Raw genomic sequence first — 16464 nt, 5'->3', positions numbered from 1 at the left:
TTGCGTATTGAGGAGGCTTTAATTCACATTCCCAGTATATATCACTATCAATATCAGCATTATAATCTTATTAACAATGCCTGTATTATAACATATCACAGTATATTAGTAAATATAACCTGAAAAATAAGAGTCAAAAGATACTGGCACATTACTGGAGTCCTACACAGACATTAACAGTTATCCTAGTCGTCATCATATCATATGATCAAAACATGTCCCAGAGCAATGTTCCTCAGGTTTACAGACTTGTCAGGTTCCAAAAGCAGGAGTAGTCTCAGCAACATATGGCTTTTCCCTTTCTGGCATCTGCTACAGCTGAGCCAAGAAACAATATCGTCTTTGTTCTAAGCTTCTTTTGAGACACCAAGGTAATACTGGATTTCCCTTGTTGCATAACGCATTTACTCATTCCTTTACCTTTAACTGCCATTCCTCCTTCTTTCCATTTATACTCAGACATTTCCTTTGAACATCTTTGAATGAGACCGTTGGTTTGGCCACTGGGCTGGCCCAGATTGCCATTAGTAATACTAGTTTAGCAAATACTTCCCACTCAGTCCATTTCATTCATATAAGATAAGGTTAAGGTTACATAGGTACCGAGCTAGTAGGCAGTCTGAAACACCAGGCAATATAACTGCATTTACTGTCAAGCCCAATTTGACCAGATGGAGTAAGACATAGTCTACACCATCAGGCCCTTAGGAATTCTGACATAAAGATTTAAAAGTATAGTTACGGTTTGGGCTTAAGAATCATCCCTGCTTCTGGCACCCACAGTTGCAGCCCTGGTCCTAGGACCATTGCATCAGGTAGAAAAGAAGAAAGTTGAGGTGACGTGGGGAAAAACGAAAAAGGTTAACCGTAAAGAGAAAAGTATAGTTGTACAAGCATCCTTTGCCATCCCCTCTTCCCAGAAAAGTAGAGGAATCTGTCTAGAAGGAACTCTCACTTAGCCTCCCTATTGTTGAGTGTGATCACACACTAATGAAGGCTTCATGACTTTATCTCCTCACATTTTAGACAACAAATATTTCAATTGCCCATTTCAATTTTCTATCATATTTTTGCTCTGAGGATGAAAGTGTTCCTTGGTCTGAAGAAATGTGCCTCCATGGTCATTGATACAATATCTTCTTTTCTGGTCCTTTTATAGTACGTTGAACATTTGCATCTACTCTGGGATAAGCAAAGCTCATACCGGAGTAAGTGTCTATACCTGTTAGGACCCATTTGTAGCCTCCAGGGACTAAAAGCATCAGTCCAACATGACAGCTATGTGTAGGACTTTTCCCCTGTGGAATTTGCTGCATAGCCCTCTGCCTCTGTGTCTCTCTTTTTAGCAGACAAAACAGTTCTTATTGGCATTTTGTGTCTCAGAGTGTAAGAGGAATATATCTAGATTCAGCCCATCTCTGCATTGCTACAGACCTCCAGTGTCCACTCATTTTATGGACCCAGGTGGCCATCTCAAGCAAGTACACCAGGATATCTGCTCGCCAGTACCAATCAACTTCCAGTTCTGGAAGGGAATTCTTCTTGTGGGCATTAACATAATCTACTTTAATATACCCCTTACGTTTCCAGAGTGATTTCCACAGGGCCATGTCCCATACAGGTATTCCTTTAATAGACCAGTTTTCCATTGCCCATCTGCCTGACCATACGGCCAGGCCATTTGGACACTTCCCGTGACTCAGTAAAAACCCAAACATAGGTGCAAACATGTAGTTCAGCCCATCGAGCTGATTTGTTTTTACCTTCTTCAATCAGAGTGGCGGCCTTCCAAACAGGATGCTGTCCCTTCACCTTGGAATTGCCATCCATAAACCAAGCAGCTCTTTGTTGATCAATAGAAAGCTGTTTATAGGGCACCGCCCAAGTGGCCCAAGTGGCCATAGGATCCAGCAGCTCCTCAGGTGGTTCCGAAGTCAGCCCTAGGTGAAAAGAGGCTGCCTGCTCGTGAGTACCTCCTTGCATTCTCCTGGTAGCATGATTCTATATGCAACATTTCCATTCTATTATGGAACTCTCCTGGGCATTGCCATCCCCATTAGAGCTTTTCTCTGAAATTACCCAAGACCTTTTGGATATTTCAGGTTTTAGGATTATTTTGTGTCCTTTAGTTATAAAGGCAGTCTCAGTTAAAGTCAAATAGCAAGTAGTAATTGTCTCTCAAATGGAAATTTTCTGGTCCAAAATCCCAGCAGTTGTTGTTGGGTGGCACTCAGAAGTTTTTGCTATAAGCCCAGTCTGCACTCCACACAGGGCTTTTGTACAGCAAATTAATGAACTGTGTGGGCCCATTTAGCATGTCCAATTATATTGGTGGAAGAGTGGATTTACATGCCTGCTGTTTTACAATATGAGGTAGAGGACGAATTCTCCAGTCAGACACAACATCCATGCCCATAATACATTCAGGTAAAGGAGATTCACCACTTCACATGATGTTCACTTTCCAAACATTCTGATTCTTATCCAAACATTCACCTTAATCCCATCAACTATTGCATTCCTATATCTTCCCATTCTAACTGTACCCCCTCCCCCATTAGGATCTCAACAGGTTGTAGAATCACAGTACATGAAGCTCCCATGTCAAGGAGTTCCAGAAAAGTCTCTTCTCTGTCTCCTGATGATTTTAGCCATTTGTGTGCATATGGCCTTGGAGTTTAAGGCCTGGGTTGGGTCAAGGGATCCATACCCTTTTGTCAGACCTTATATTGATTAGATTATGGGTCCATCACTTAAGGTGATTAAAGGTAAGGTTTCTTTGCTTCCTAGCTTTTTTAATTGCTCCAAACCAGGGTAAATAGAGATTTGTTTAGGACCCCTTAATGTTAGGAGACCAGCAGGGTCTCCAGTCTGTCTATTCAGCCCACAGCAGTGCTTCTTTAAGACCTCTGTTTTGTCCCCATCAATGCTCACTTTTTTCATACATTTCTTAATAACCATTTAAATATTTCCACCCTGCTAGGACAAGTCCCTTGAATCTCTTGTTTCTTTTTCCCCATTTTCTTATGAATCAGTCCAACTTTATTTACTGTTTATTGCTTCAACATAAATTTTTCCTTGGGAAGCAGCTCTGAGGCTAGCAGCTATATGTCAGACCATTCTGAATCCAAACTTGGCCCAGCCTCAGGATCCACCCCAACATTCTCCATTACTTTTGTTTTAGCTAGTACAGATACCATTAACCAAGAAATTGTGTGTTTACTTTGTTTTTTATCATTTTGCATTTCTTGTGCTTTGACATAACTCCTTAGGAGTTAGATCTTTCATTTTAAAACTTCATTGCTAATTTTATCTCCAGTAACTAACTACAGTACAGCTGCAGTTCCATACTGTGGGTGACCCTGTGTTCATCTAGGCTCTAAAGATTCGTTATCCACCACCCTCTCTTCCTTCCTCTTCCCAGATCACAAGTTTCAGTGAGTCAGGGTCTTTCTATCAAATCCCACTTCTTAACACCAACTGTAAGGAGTTTTGACCAACTGCAGAAGTTAGCCAGCTACAAAGTTGGAGCACTCCATAAGACTGCCCTCATTTCTGACACCAATTGCAATTGAGGGGATCTCTAAAATCACCCTCACTTTTAATAATTCACAAGAAGGACTCACAGAACTCACTGAAAGCTGTTATACTTATGGGTATGTTGTATTACAGGGAAAGAATACAGGTTGAAATCAGCCAAGGAAAGAAGCACATATGGCAGAGTCTAAGAGAGGTACCAAACAGGGAACTTCTGGTCATCCTCTTCCATGGAATCATGGAAGCATCACCTCCTCTTAGCCACAATATAAGACAGTATACACAGAGTATTGGTAACTATGTACATTCTCCTTTGCCTTTGGTGTTCAGAGTTTTTATTAGGATTTGATCACGTATTGCCCACATGGTTGACCTTTAGTCAGCCATTCCCAGTTCTTTCCAGAGGCAAAACTGATACAGTGTTTCCCAAAGCCCTCATAGTAAACCACATTGTTAGACTGTGCAGTGGCCAAAGCCCCCAGGCAAACAGAGACACTCTTATCAGGCATGACATAACAAGGAACTAGAGATCACCTCCCAAAAACTAAGAGTAAAGACCAGACCTCTCTTTGATTAAAGTTAAATTCTTCACTATACAATTTTTTCCAGTAGGTTAAAAGATTAGATACCTTCCAGGTAGTCCATAAATTGTAAAATATTTCTTTACATATTAGAATTTAAGGTAAGTTACTGTAAATGTAAAAGAGAAAGACCTCTGCTCAAACATATTCCCCAAACATATCTGGCCTTATGTTCTGATTTTAAAATTCTCACCTATTTTCTTTTGGTGATACAATATAGGTAATAATGGATATATTTTGAGCATTAGCTGCCTGTTCTCCTTGCTTGGCACCCTGCAATAAATGCTGTACTTTCCTTCACTGCCCCCTAAAAAAAAGAAACCAAGAGACTATATTGACTTTTATGCTGTACAAACTTATACCTATTTTTACATATTGTACAATGGTGTCTAGCTGTACATTATGACTGTAGTCAGAACTTATCTCTCTGAATAAAATAGTTCAGTACTCAATTGGTTTGTTAGTTCTAGTATCCTTCTCTAACCAGAAAGGTAAAAATTCTTACCTGCTCTCTCATAATGTATCTTTAAACCCTAAAGTTGTATAGAAATTTTACTTAAAAAAAAAAAATGTGATGTGTGCTTATATAGTGTAGTTCTTCAGCTTATGGAGAATACCGTAATATATACCACTCTTACTTCATATTTTGCATTGCAAAGACAATACATTAAATATGATTCTTCCTTGAGACAGATGGAGAGAAAATCACAAATCCAAAATCACAAACACATTTGATTGCTGCCATTTTGTATGCCTATAAAAATGCTTTATCTTCATTTTTTTTCTTCCTCTTGCATACAGGAATGCTTTCAGTTCATACTGCCAGCCCTACCTCATGCCATTGACCTTTTACGTGATGCCATTGTAAAAGTAAAAGAAGTGCATGATGAACTTGAAGATTTACCTTCCCCACCACCACCTCTTTCCCCTCCTCCCACAACTAGCCCCCATAAACAGACAGAAGACAAAGGGGTTCAATGTGAAGAAGAGGAAGAAGAGAAGAAAGACAGTGGTGTTGCTTCAACAGAAGATAGTTCTTCATCACATATAACTGCAGCAGCCATTGCGGCCAAGGTAAGTCTGCTGAGAGAGACCCAGAGATCTAAAGGACCCACAGGTAAATGTATTGATTTCATCTCTCTTTCCATCCCATTCTTCCATAAGTTAAGTACCACTTCAGGGCATCCTTTAAAAAGAACGGGGATATTCATGACACTCCACAGCTATATTCCCTCCATTATGTAGAGTTCTTGAAAGCATTGAAGTTTTATTCTGAGTTCTGAGGCATTAAAAATTCTGCTGTTATCTACTGAAGTAATAGCTCCAATGATAAACAATGTGACATTTAAGAACTCTTTGAAGATGTCATTTTTGTGATCATAGTAAATATACAATGTTCATGTATTCAGAACATCAAATATTCACAAATTCTTAGAGGAGCACCAAACTGAAGGTAAGATACCTAAGGTGGTTCAAGAAATTAGCTGAGGAAGATTAATAAATATTTTTTTTAAAGACAAGACTTTTCAGCAGTTAAGTAGCACTTATTTAACTATTGGACACAAATTACTCCGGTCATAAAGAGAAGAAATGGATGTAAGATATTCATGTTTTTAATTTAATAAAGTAATAAATATTATTAAAAGAGCATCAAAGTGTTACAAGTTCTCTTTGAACAATTCTGGGAGTAAATATAGTACCATGAAGTACTTCAGTAAATTTAGTTATCATCTTAAAGTCACAGAACATGATTTATATTATTATCCATATCTAGTATAACCCACCTTGTACACTTTAAAATCTTCAGACAGTAGCATATCACTTCTGGGAGTAATGATTGTTCATTGAGAGTGTAAAGATTGAAAATCTAATCACTATATGAAGTGATTTTTAAACTTTATGGCTCATCCAGATACTTTGGGTGTGAGCATAGCATGAGAGGATTTTTTTGACAATGTATATATTGGAAAGGATCATAGAGATCCTTTGGAAGTGTCCATTCAGACAACAAGTAGGTGGTTCTTTCACTGAAGATGGGATTATTCTGTCTCCAGATCCATTCAGTGATCCATTAAGTCCTCACTTAAGGCTAGTAAGTAATTGTTGTGTGTGAGGTTTGTTCTGTTTTTATGGAAATGATTGATGAAATACATTATTAAATCATTGTATGTTCTCTTTCTTTTACTCTTAATTAAAAGAGTTAAAAGTACCATCAGTTTCAATCTTAAAAAAAGCTTGTACCATTTGAAATCTAAGCTAATTTTGTCATTCTTCATTTGAAAATTTTTGACATTCCATTGTTCCATTTGTTTTCACCCTTTTTCCTTTCCAGTCATTTTGCTTGTATAGTTTCATGTTTTCCTGTCACTATATTCATAGTTGTTATGTGTTGTGCATTAGAAGCATCCATTCTACACCAGTCCTGCTGTTATCATGGCACACGGTGAGCAGCCCATCCCTGGTCTCATCAGTTATTCCCATGATGCAACAGGCAGTGCAGAGGAACCGGTAAGACAAGAGGCTTTTGCATTAATGATTTTGCAAGCATACAGCCTACCTCCTATCCTTGGAGGTAGGCTATAGCATATGACGGAAGATGTGTTTTACTCTGAAAGACCTTCACTAGTGCTTTTTTGGGAAAGTGTAAGTGCCACTGACTATCTTCCATCAAGGAATTTAATAGAGTTTCTCCTGTACCTAAAGTACTCTAACATCATTAAGATTTTGTAGTATGTGGCAATGAACTTTCATCACATGACTTTCAAGAAATTCATTGCTCAGAAGTTATCTTTTTCTTTAGTAATTTCATCACATACCTTAAAATAAATTGCCTAGCTTAATTAAGATAATCCCTTAAGAGGATCACATTAAGTTTTAATATCCAAACAGATTGGTCAAGATAATATTTAATTTGTATTAATCTTGCTTTTTTTCCTTATGATTTTGCATCTTTTTTTCTTTTCTTTCACTATGTTCTCATTACAACCATTTAGAAAGTTGAGTCTTTGTACAAATTCTGATATTACTGATCTTCATATAGAAACTTTTAAGGGTGTTTATCACTTCTTTCAGTCATTGGCTGAATGATACTTTGTAAAAAGTGTCAGGCTAGGAAAGATTAAACTGATAAGTATAGCTGAATAAGCAGTGACAATTTAGACCATGGCTGCAAAAGAAACCTCAGTCCCTGATATGAATATAAAATGAGAAGGAAAAAGAAAAATAAGTAATAAGTGTAATTTTGTTTTTAATCCTTAGGAAGAAAAAACACCCAGGGTTTCAGGGGGATGCAGGGAGGAAAACTAGTATCAGTCGACCCTTAGGAGCTAAACTACCAAATGATGACTTTAATGCTTATATTCAACAAGCCATGCCTGGTTGGAAACAAACTTAGCTGAGTCAAAGACCAAGTAGAAAATGTAAATATTGATTAATAAAATTATTAATGAATTCCAGTTGACAACTGAATTCTCCAGCTATAGCTTTGCTGTAACTTATAAACATTCCAAAGTATACCAAACTGTCTTTTGTATTCTCATATTATAAAGCAGCCACAGCAACTACAATAATTATCCTGGTTTTCAAACTAAAATATTTGGAAGTTTTGTATTCATAACCAAGCTTTTAAGTTATCATATTCTGAGTTTTGTATTATTACACAGAAAATGATTTGAATAACTCTTCAATAGTTAGCTCCTAGTGATCTGAATACCGGTTATTGCCAAACTGATCAACTTGCTTTTTCAGGAAATAAGGAGGCTTGAGAAGTGCTTCTCATAATGGATATTTGTTAGTTGCCTCTCCAGCAGCCATTTCCCATCCCTCTTTCTAACACTACACTGCATTTCCCAGTCATATAGTTTGGGTGAGATTGACTAATCCTCCAGGGTAGGTGGCTTAGTATAATCAGCATATCTATTTCACATAACCACAGTTTTTAGTTCAAGGAACACATAATTCAGGTCAATAGGAGCAAGTGGGTCTCATCTCTTAGATTTTATTTGAATGACTAGGAACATAGACTCTCTGTTTCCTATTGAATATGAATGAGGAAATATACAACTCAAAGAATTCCTATCTTGGAACCATGAAAGTAATGCCTGCCAATAATGGAGCCAACTGGAAAGAAGCATTCCTAAGAAATGGGAGAGAAAGAGAGGTACTCGGTCCTGTCACATTTTTCGACCACTTACTCCAGCCCCTGTTGAACTATACCCGCCTCTTGACTTTTCAGTTACCTGAGCCAATACGTTACTTTGAAAAAGCTAATTAGAGATAGAGATGGGTAAACTGTTGTCTGCAACCAAAAAGCATCTTGACTAATAATTCTCAGTATGTAGTGTCTCATTAAAGAGCTGAAAAGACTTCCTTATAATAACTGAAACATAAATAGGAATCCCTGAAGTTTCATATTTGAGTGAGAAACCTGATTCAAGAGAACAGAGAGTAGGGGTGTGTGACACATGGAAGGAAAAAAGGAAAGATAAATCTTGCCCCTCTGTGATTACTAAATAAGTGTAAAGGTCTTTTCAAGGAGACTGGATCCAAACCTGAAGAAACTACAACTATACTTTGCATAATGCTTGTATTATGCTTGCAAAACTCCAAGCATAATGAGAGGCAAGGAGGAATTTAAGACAAAAATAGCCATGGAGATACATAATAAGAAATCTTGTCTTACTGACAGAAATTAAATCTTCTGGAGAAGTCCCACATAATAATGATGGTCCCCAAGCTCCACTGGATGCAAGAAAATCTGCTGCTTGCCCTGGGAAGAAAGAGTTGCTGATTTCCTTTTGGGAAAGAATATGGAGAAAACAAATATGTTAGATTGATATGGTCAGTCAGGAAGTGTCTATCTTCCTAGGGCATTTATTTGGAACTTAAGAGAGAAAATGCTAAAAGTTAGCAACCTGCCACACTTACAGATTTGCCTGGAGATAAATGATACCATTACAAAAGACCAGAAGCACTTAAAAAGTTTTGGTCAGAAAATTGAAGAATATACATATTTGTATATATATGGTTTTATTGTTTCTTCCTATCCATGATGATTTTAGTATATTAAAATAATATTAATTGTCATTCTTCTAAACATTTTATATATACCAACACTTTACATACATTGTCATTTTACTTATGAGAAAATTGACACACAAAGAGGTTAAGGACATATAACCAGCTAGAGACTAAACTGGTATTCAAGTCCAGGCAGTCTGGCTCCAGAATCATCACTCTTCACCTCTCTGCTATAGCAACTCTCAGTGCAAGAGAGAAAGAAAAAGAATGATGTTATGGGAGATGACTAACTAGTTACAAATTCTTCTAAAGAATGAGAATTAGGATTTTTAGACCTTGGTTTGGAATACTTGAATGATAAAATGTATTGCACAACCTAAGAACTGTGAACAGTAGACTATATTTACTCTGGAAGTTTGCTGGTCCAAGCAGCAAAGCTTTAAGCTATAAGCACAATTGGAGTCAGAAATATATTTAGATAAATCCATGAAAACAAATACTTCGGAGAACACAGTATGTATGCGTTAAAGGATAATATTTTTAAAGGTTGAATCATAACATTCATAGAAATATAAATGTGTCAATTATTCTATTTAATTAATTAATGAGAGAACAGTAAGCTGTTAAACCAGTTCAAAGAAAAAAAATCAAAGGACACATACATATATCAACAGTCACAAAGACTGGGATGAATTTATAAATAGATACAAAATTGGTCAGTATACACAGGGCAATAATCAATTGTTCCTTCTCAAGACAAAATTTATTTGCATTTCTGTAGACAATAATTTGCATTAGCATTAGTTTTCTATAACTTGCAGAGTTGTAAAATAGTGAAAGTAAAAAGTGCAGATAACCCAGAAGAGTATACAAATCAGGACATTTAATAATCTTTCTTGCCCATTTTCTAGACAACTCTCTACACCCCCAATCATAATAATCTCATAATGATTTTTGTTGCAAAAAAATGGCAGATCTCATTAGTTTGGGATTGATTATTTATTTAGCTGCAGCAAGGTATTAATTAACCAGGTAGCTTCTCTGAGTTTGCAAATACTGAGGCTGCAAAATTAACTTCTCTCTGGAAGTTTTCATAGGGAATCTCAGATTTTACTTTTAAAAGTTTCTATTTTTGCCATTCCAAGTTTAGGAAACCAAGCCCCAGACAATCTCTTCACCCTATTTCACCTGCAGGTACCTGTTACTGGGTGAATTCCTCTCTTCTCCAGGTCACCAAAAGTTCATTACCATATATAAGTGACCTTCCTTAACCACATGCAAGGCTGAGACCCTCTACTTCAGGTACCAGGTCATTTTTCCTGGGAGGGCTTTATAGGTATTAGCTTCGTGAGTACAGCCAGTCTTTGTTCTTCAGAAGTGGTAGGCATATCTGATAAAATGGGCACCATTCTCAAACATGACACAGGTAAGTCCTTGGTTCCACCATCAGTTTGTCCAATTATATCCTGTTAAAAAGGAAGATATTCTTAATAAATCTATGGAAATCACTATATTGTCAAGAAAAGTTAGCAGACCTAGTAAGAGTTTCTGAATTCTGAGGGACTCAGTGAGAATCAAAACTTTTAGTTTTAAGAAATCAGGATGTACGAAATTGTGTGGGTTATATATAGATTGAGAAGAAAGAAGAAATTTCTTCACATACACTGAAAATAGAACATTTAAAACATCAATAATATTCCAAACAAATAGCCAGGAAAAAATTCTTCTGTTTACTCAGTCCTATGTAGTTAATTCTCATTCTACTAGATCTTAGCAGTTTGCTTTCATGAAGCTTTCAGCTTCCAGACTAATGAGAGTTTTGGAAATACTAACCTTGTCCACTATTATAGTCTAAAAGTTATCTAAGCAATATCACTTCAGCAGTCTGTACCCAAGAATATATTCTTTGAAGTGTCAGTAGTTGGAAGTATCTGGTACAGTTCTTTCTATGAGGCTTGTGAAACTGTCCTTCTTGTTAAATGCACAAGCTCTGGTCTGTAGCTTACAGCATAACTTTTAGGTAAGCATCAAAATCCATCTGTAGATGACAGGAACTTAATAGCTGTAGTTATTAACTGTAACCAGTAATAGCAGAATGGCAGGGAGTAAAATTCTCTATTGAGGGATGGAATATAACTGTTTCACGAGTTTTTAAGCAGTATGTCCCCTTAGAGTAAAACCATTAGGGACTGGGGGTAATTGACAATTCTCCAGGGACTTTACACAAAGCATACAATTAATGAAATAGTTATATTAATAACATTTTGCTTATATAAACTTAACCTAGAGAAGACTGGGCTTCTCTTTTGATATGACGACTTCTCATGAAACTTATAGTTGTAACTCATCAAACAAATCTAATTATATCTTTCATCACTCTTATCTATTCTGAAAGAACAAATTTCTGTGATTTTTAGGAGACTGCCAGGAAATCTCAAAGATAGTTTTCAGTGAAAGATACCCTGAAATTTTTTAATAATTTGATTTGATTTAGAGTTGTCAGAGGAAATTTGGACACTTGATTTAAGATAGGATCATGGATGCCTGAGAAATAAGTTTTTGGTTGCCTTTTTTTATTAAAATGACAATAAAACATTTTTAAAAGCACAAAAGGTAACACAGTTGTTAAGAAGTAACTCTTTCATAACTGAGGAACTTTTTGTTCTTTTTCCCCTTAAATACTCAAGCATATAATAAAGTTAACCTATAGCAGAGAAAATTATTCTGGTAAGACACAGGATCTCTTCTATCTAGGCAGATTAGGTAGATAGTGGGTAAAAGCACTAATCAGTAAGCCAAGGAAAGAAGCCCATCAAAATTAAGTGAACCTTGTTTTAAGTGAATGTGTATTTTAACACATTTTATAACTTATTTTCAGGCTCGGGCATTATAAATCAAAGGAAATAATCTTCACTTTCCAAGTTTTATCTTTCATTATGTTCTTTCAAATATTCTGGAACAAACTGATACCTTGCTTTAGGATTACAGTTCTTTCTCAAATGACCCACAAGTTGAAAACTATCTTCATAATAATATAATGGTATAGTTTATTTAACATGCAACATGTTAATCATTGCTTTTTTCAAATGAATTAATAAGTTCGTAAATTTTTTGTTTTGATTTCAAATTCAGTAAATATTGATAGTTATAACCCACATGTACAAAAGCTCTATGAGTTCTAAATAAATTATAAATTTGTAAAGGGGTCCAGAGACCAAAACGTTCGAGGACTGCTGCTTTAGGGCAATTTTTTTTTCCCCCTTAAAAAAATAAAAGCACATGCTCAGTTGTATATCTCAGCGACTCATATTAAGTATAACTTTTAATGAAAGTCATTTCTATTTCACAGAGAAAACTTGGGGTAGATAATTAAGAACTATCTGACATACGCATATATTAGCAGACAGCAAAGCTCATAAACATGCATAATATAATTTTCTACAGCAACATGCAATCCTTTGACTACTTGTTAAAGTAGCAAAAAGGAACATGTTCATAAATATGACACAAATTTCTAGCATCTATATAGCAAATAGAAGTAAGCAAAAGTATATAAACTTAAAATTATGATTAGTAATCAGTGCAACAAAAGAAAAAATAGATAAGACTCCATCAAATTAAAAACTTTTGTGCAACAAAGGATACTGTCAAGAGAGAAAGATACAACTGACAGAATGAAAGAAAATATTTGCAAATCACATGTATGAGAAATGATTAATATCTAGAATATAAAAAGAACTGCTGCAACTGAGAAAAGAAAAAAAAGGGAACCCAATTGAAACATGGGTGAAGGATTTGAAGAGACATTTCTCCAAGGAAGGTATACAAATAGCAATGTGCACACAAAAAGATACTCAACATCACTAGTCATTAGAGAACTGCAAATCAAAACCACAATGAGATACCACTTTATATCCATTCTGGTGTTTTATCAAAAAAAAAACAAAACAAAACCTCCCCCCCCCAAAAAAAAAAAACAAATAACCCAGAAAATTAGTGTTGGCAAAGGATGTGGAGAAATTGGAACCCTTGGGCATTGCTGGAGGGAGTATAAAATGGTGCCACCACGGTGAAAAACACTTTTGTGGTTCTTCTAAAAGTTAGCCATGTGATCCAGCAATTCTACTTCTACTTATATACCCAAAAGAATTGAAAGCAAGCAACTACTACACCAGTGTTTATAGCAGCTATATTCACAATGGCCAAAAGGTGGGAACAGCCCAAAGATACATGGATAAACAAAATGTGTTATACAGATATAACTGAATATTATTAAGCCGAAAGAAGAAATGAAGTTCTGATGCATGCTACAACATGAATGAACCTTGAAAACATTATGCTGAATTTAATAAGCCAGAAATAAAAGGACAAATATTGTATGAGTTCACTTACATGAGGTACTCAGAATAGTCAAATTCATAGAGGCAGAAAATAGAATAGATGAAAGTGGAGAGTGGGAAGTTACTGTTTAAAGGGTATGGAATTTCTCTTTGGGATGATGAAAAAGTTCTGGAAATGGATAGTGGTGATGTTTGCATTACATTGTGAATTTGCTTAATGCCATTTCGTTGTACACTTAAAACTGGTTAAAGTAGTAAATTTTATGTTATGTTTCACCACAGTAAAAAAAAATTTATTTACGATTAGTACTTGATGTTTCCTATTTTATCTTATTTAAAAATTATCTAGACTTCTAATGATCATCCATTAATTTAATGTAATGCACTCCAAAGTTTAAGTTACCTAAAGATCATGGAAATTATGTTCAAGCTGACATGGATTATGTAGGAATAATGTAAGCTTCTTCAGTCAATAAACCTGTATATGTTTAGGGAAAGCAACCCAAGAAAAACAAAATGTGTACTTGTATTATATTTAACATTAAAAATTATTTAAGACAATTTTTAAACCAAAATTATTAAGCTAGTCTTATTTGCCAAAGATTTACCCTAATTTTATGAACTTGGATTCTTAAAATATTTATGAGTTAGTTTCTAGTAGAAGATACTTTTTTAAGTCTAGCATATTTAAAGTATTAGAAATTCAGTTTATTTTGGGAAATATTAGGAATAATTAACTTATTTAGGCATTTATCTCTGTAAGCCAGTCAGAACAGAACTCCTTTAACTTCAGAGACAATATAGCTTTATACTTCCCAGAGATTGGGAAACATTTCACAATGGTAAAGGGTAAAGGTCTTTCTGAATTACAGATAAACACAGAGAGGGCTCATAATTTCAATTCTGCAGCTTCAGCCACAGGTCTAGAGTAAATACAGAAACACAAAAACTCATCCCCAATACACCCCCCCCAAAAAAAAAATCAAAGACCTGTCTCCTTCCCAGAGGGCACCAGTTTCTTAATTGTTTTGAGCTCAAAATGGAGAAATAGACAAATAAAACTACAAGTAGGACTACAAATAGGATTCTGTGTCATCTTTTACCCAACAAAGAATGGACATCTATAATACATTTACAGAGATCACCAAATGGTCAGACCATAAAAGCAAAGTCTCAAGCATTGCTGCCACCAGGAAGCAATAATTTCCTGGCAGTGCACAAACTAGAAACAAAGACAAAACACAAATCAAAAAATAATGGGGTTGGGGCTTCCCTCGTGGCGCAGTGTTTAGGAATCCACCTGCCAATACAGGGGACACAAGTTCAACCCTTCATCCAGGAAGATCCTACATGCCACGGATCAACTAAGCCCATGCGCCACAACCACTGAGCCTGCATTCTAGAGCCTGAGAGCCACAACTAGTGAGCCACGTGTCACAGCTACTTAAGCCCATGCACCTAGAACCCATGCTCTACAACAAGAGAAGGCACCACAATGAGAAGCCCATGCACTGCAACGAAGAGTAGCCCCCCTCGCCAAAACTACAGAAAGCCTGCGTGCAGCAACGAAGACCCAATGCAGCCAAAAATAAATAAATAATAATAATGATGATAATAAAATAAAATAAAAGAGATGATATTTTAAAAAAAAAAATCCACCTGCCAATGCAGTGGACACGGCTTCGATCCCTGTTCCAGGAAGATCCCATATGCCACGTAGCAACTAAGCCCGTGGGCCACAACTACGGAGTCTGTGCTCGAGAGCCCCAAGCCACCACTGCTGAGCCCGCGTGCCACAACTACTGAAGCCCATGCACCTACAGCTCGTGCTCTGCAACAGAGAAGCCACCACAATGAGAAGCCCGCACACTGCAACAAAGAGTAGCCCCTGCTCACCGCAACTAGAGAAAGCCCGCACGCAGCGACGAAGACCCAACACAGCCAAAAATAAATTAAATAAATATATTTATTTATTTATTTTTTAAAAAAATGGGGTTTTGTTTTCTGTTTTGTTTGTTTTGTTTGTTTTTTTAAACCTAAAGAAACAGTCATCTAAGTAAAGTTCTGTTGGTATTTGGGATTCACCTCCAATTGCCAAGAAAAGATACTTGTGGGCTTAAGCAAGTGCTTAAAAGTGTACTCTTTACTACACTACAAAGCTACAATAATCAAGACAGTATGGTACTGGCACAAAAACAGAAATATAGATCAATGGAAAAGGATAGAAAGCCCAGAGATAAACCCATGCACATATGGTCACCTTATTTTTGATAAAGGAGGCAAGAATCTACAATGGAGAAAAGACAACCTCTTCAATAAGTGGTGCTGGGAAAACTGGACAGGTACATGTAAAAGAATGAAATTAGAACACTCCCTAACACCATACACAAAAATAAACTCAAAATGGATTAAAGACCTAAAGGTAGGCCAGACACTATCAAACTCTTAGAGGAAAACATAGGCAGAACACTCTGACATGAATCACAGCAAGATCCTTTTTGACCCACCTTCTAGAGAAATGGAAATCAAAACAAAAATAAACAAATGGGACCTAATGAAACTTAAAATCTTTTGCACAATGAAGGAAACCATAAAGAAGACCAAATGACAGCCCTCAGAATGGAAGAAAATATTTGCAAATGAAGCAGCTGACAAAGGATTAATCTCCTAAATTTAGAAGCAGCTCATGGAGCTCAATATCAAAAAAACAGACAACCCAATACAAAAATGGGCAGAAGACCTAAATAGACATTTCTCCAAAGAAGTTATACAGATTGCCAACAAACACATGAAAGAATGCTCAACATTACTGATCATTAGAGAAATGCAAATCAAAACTACAATGAGGTATCACCTCACACTAGTCAGATTGGCCATCATCAAAAAATCTAGAAACAATAAATGCTGGAGAGGGTGTGGAGAAAAGGGAACCCTCTTGCACTGTTGGTGGGAATGTAAATTGATACAGCCACTATGGAGAACAGTAT

At 36.2% G+C, this 16464-nt stretch overlaps 1 protein-coding gene across 9 annotated transcripts in view; it reads left to right on the top strand.

The window, feature by feature from the left end:
* GPHN (gephyrin) overlaps nt 1-16464 on the top strand; it is a 626216-nt gene that overhangs the window by 352199 nt on the left and 257553 nt on the right. For 5 of the 9 annotated variants that reach the window (XM_060004380.1, XM_060004382.1, XM_060004378.1 and 2 more), the window contains one exon: nt 4920-5192. In XM_060004380.1, the coding sequence (XP_059860363.1) occupies nt 4920-5192 (273 nt within the window). Of the gene's footprint in view, nt 1-4919; nt 5193-6518; nt 6627-16464 lie in introns of all 9 variants that reach the window. The other 4 variants (XM_060004374.1, XM_060004375.1, XM_060004376.1 and 1 more) reach the window with 1 other exon arrangement.

This window comes from Delphinus delphis, chromosome 2, assembly GCF_949987515.2.
Source record: "Delphinus delphis chromosome 2, mDelDel1.2, whole genome shotgun sequence".
In the NCBI taxonomy this organism is placed as follows: domain Eukaryota; kingdom Metazoa; phylum Chordata; class Mammalia; order Artiodactyla; family Delphinidae; genus Delphinus; species Delphinus delphis.
This window is presented reverse-complemented; position numbering and strand designations above follow the sequence as displayed.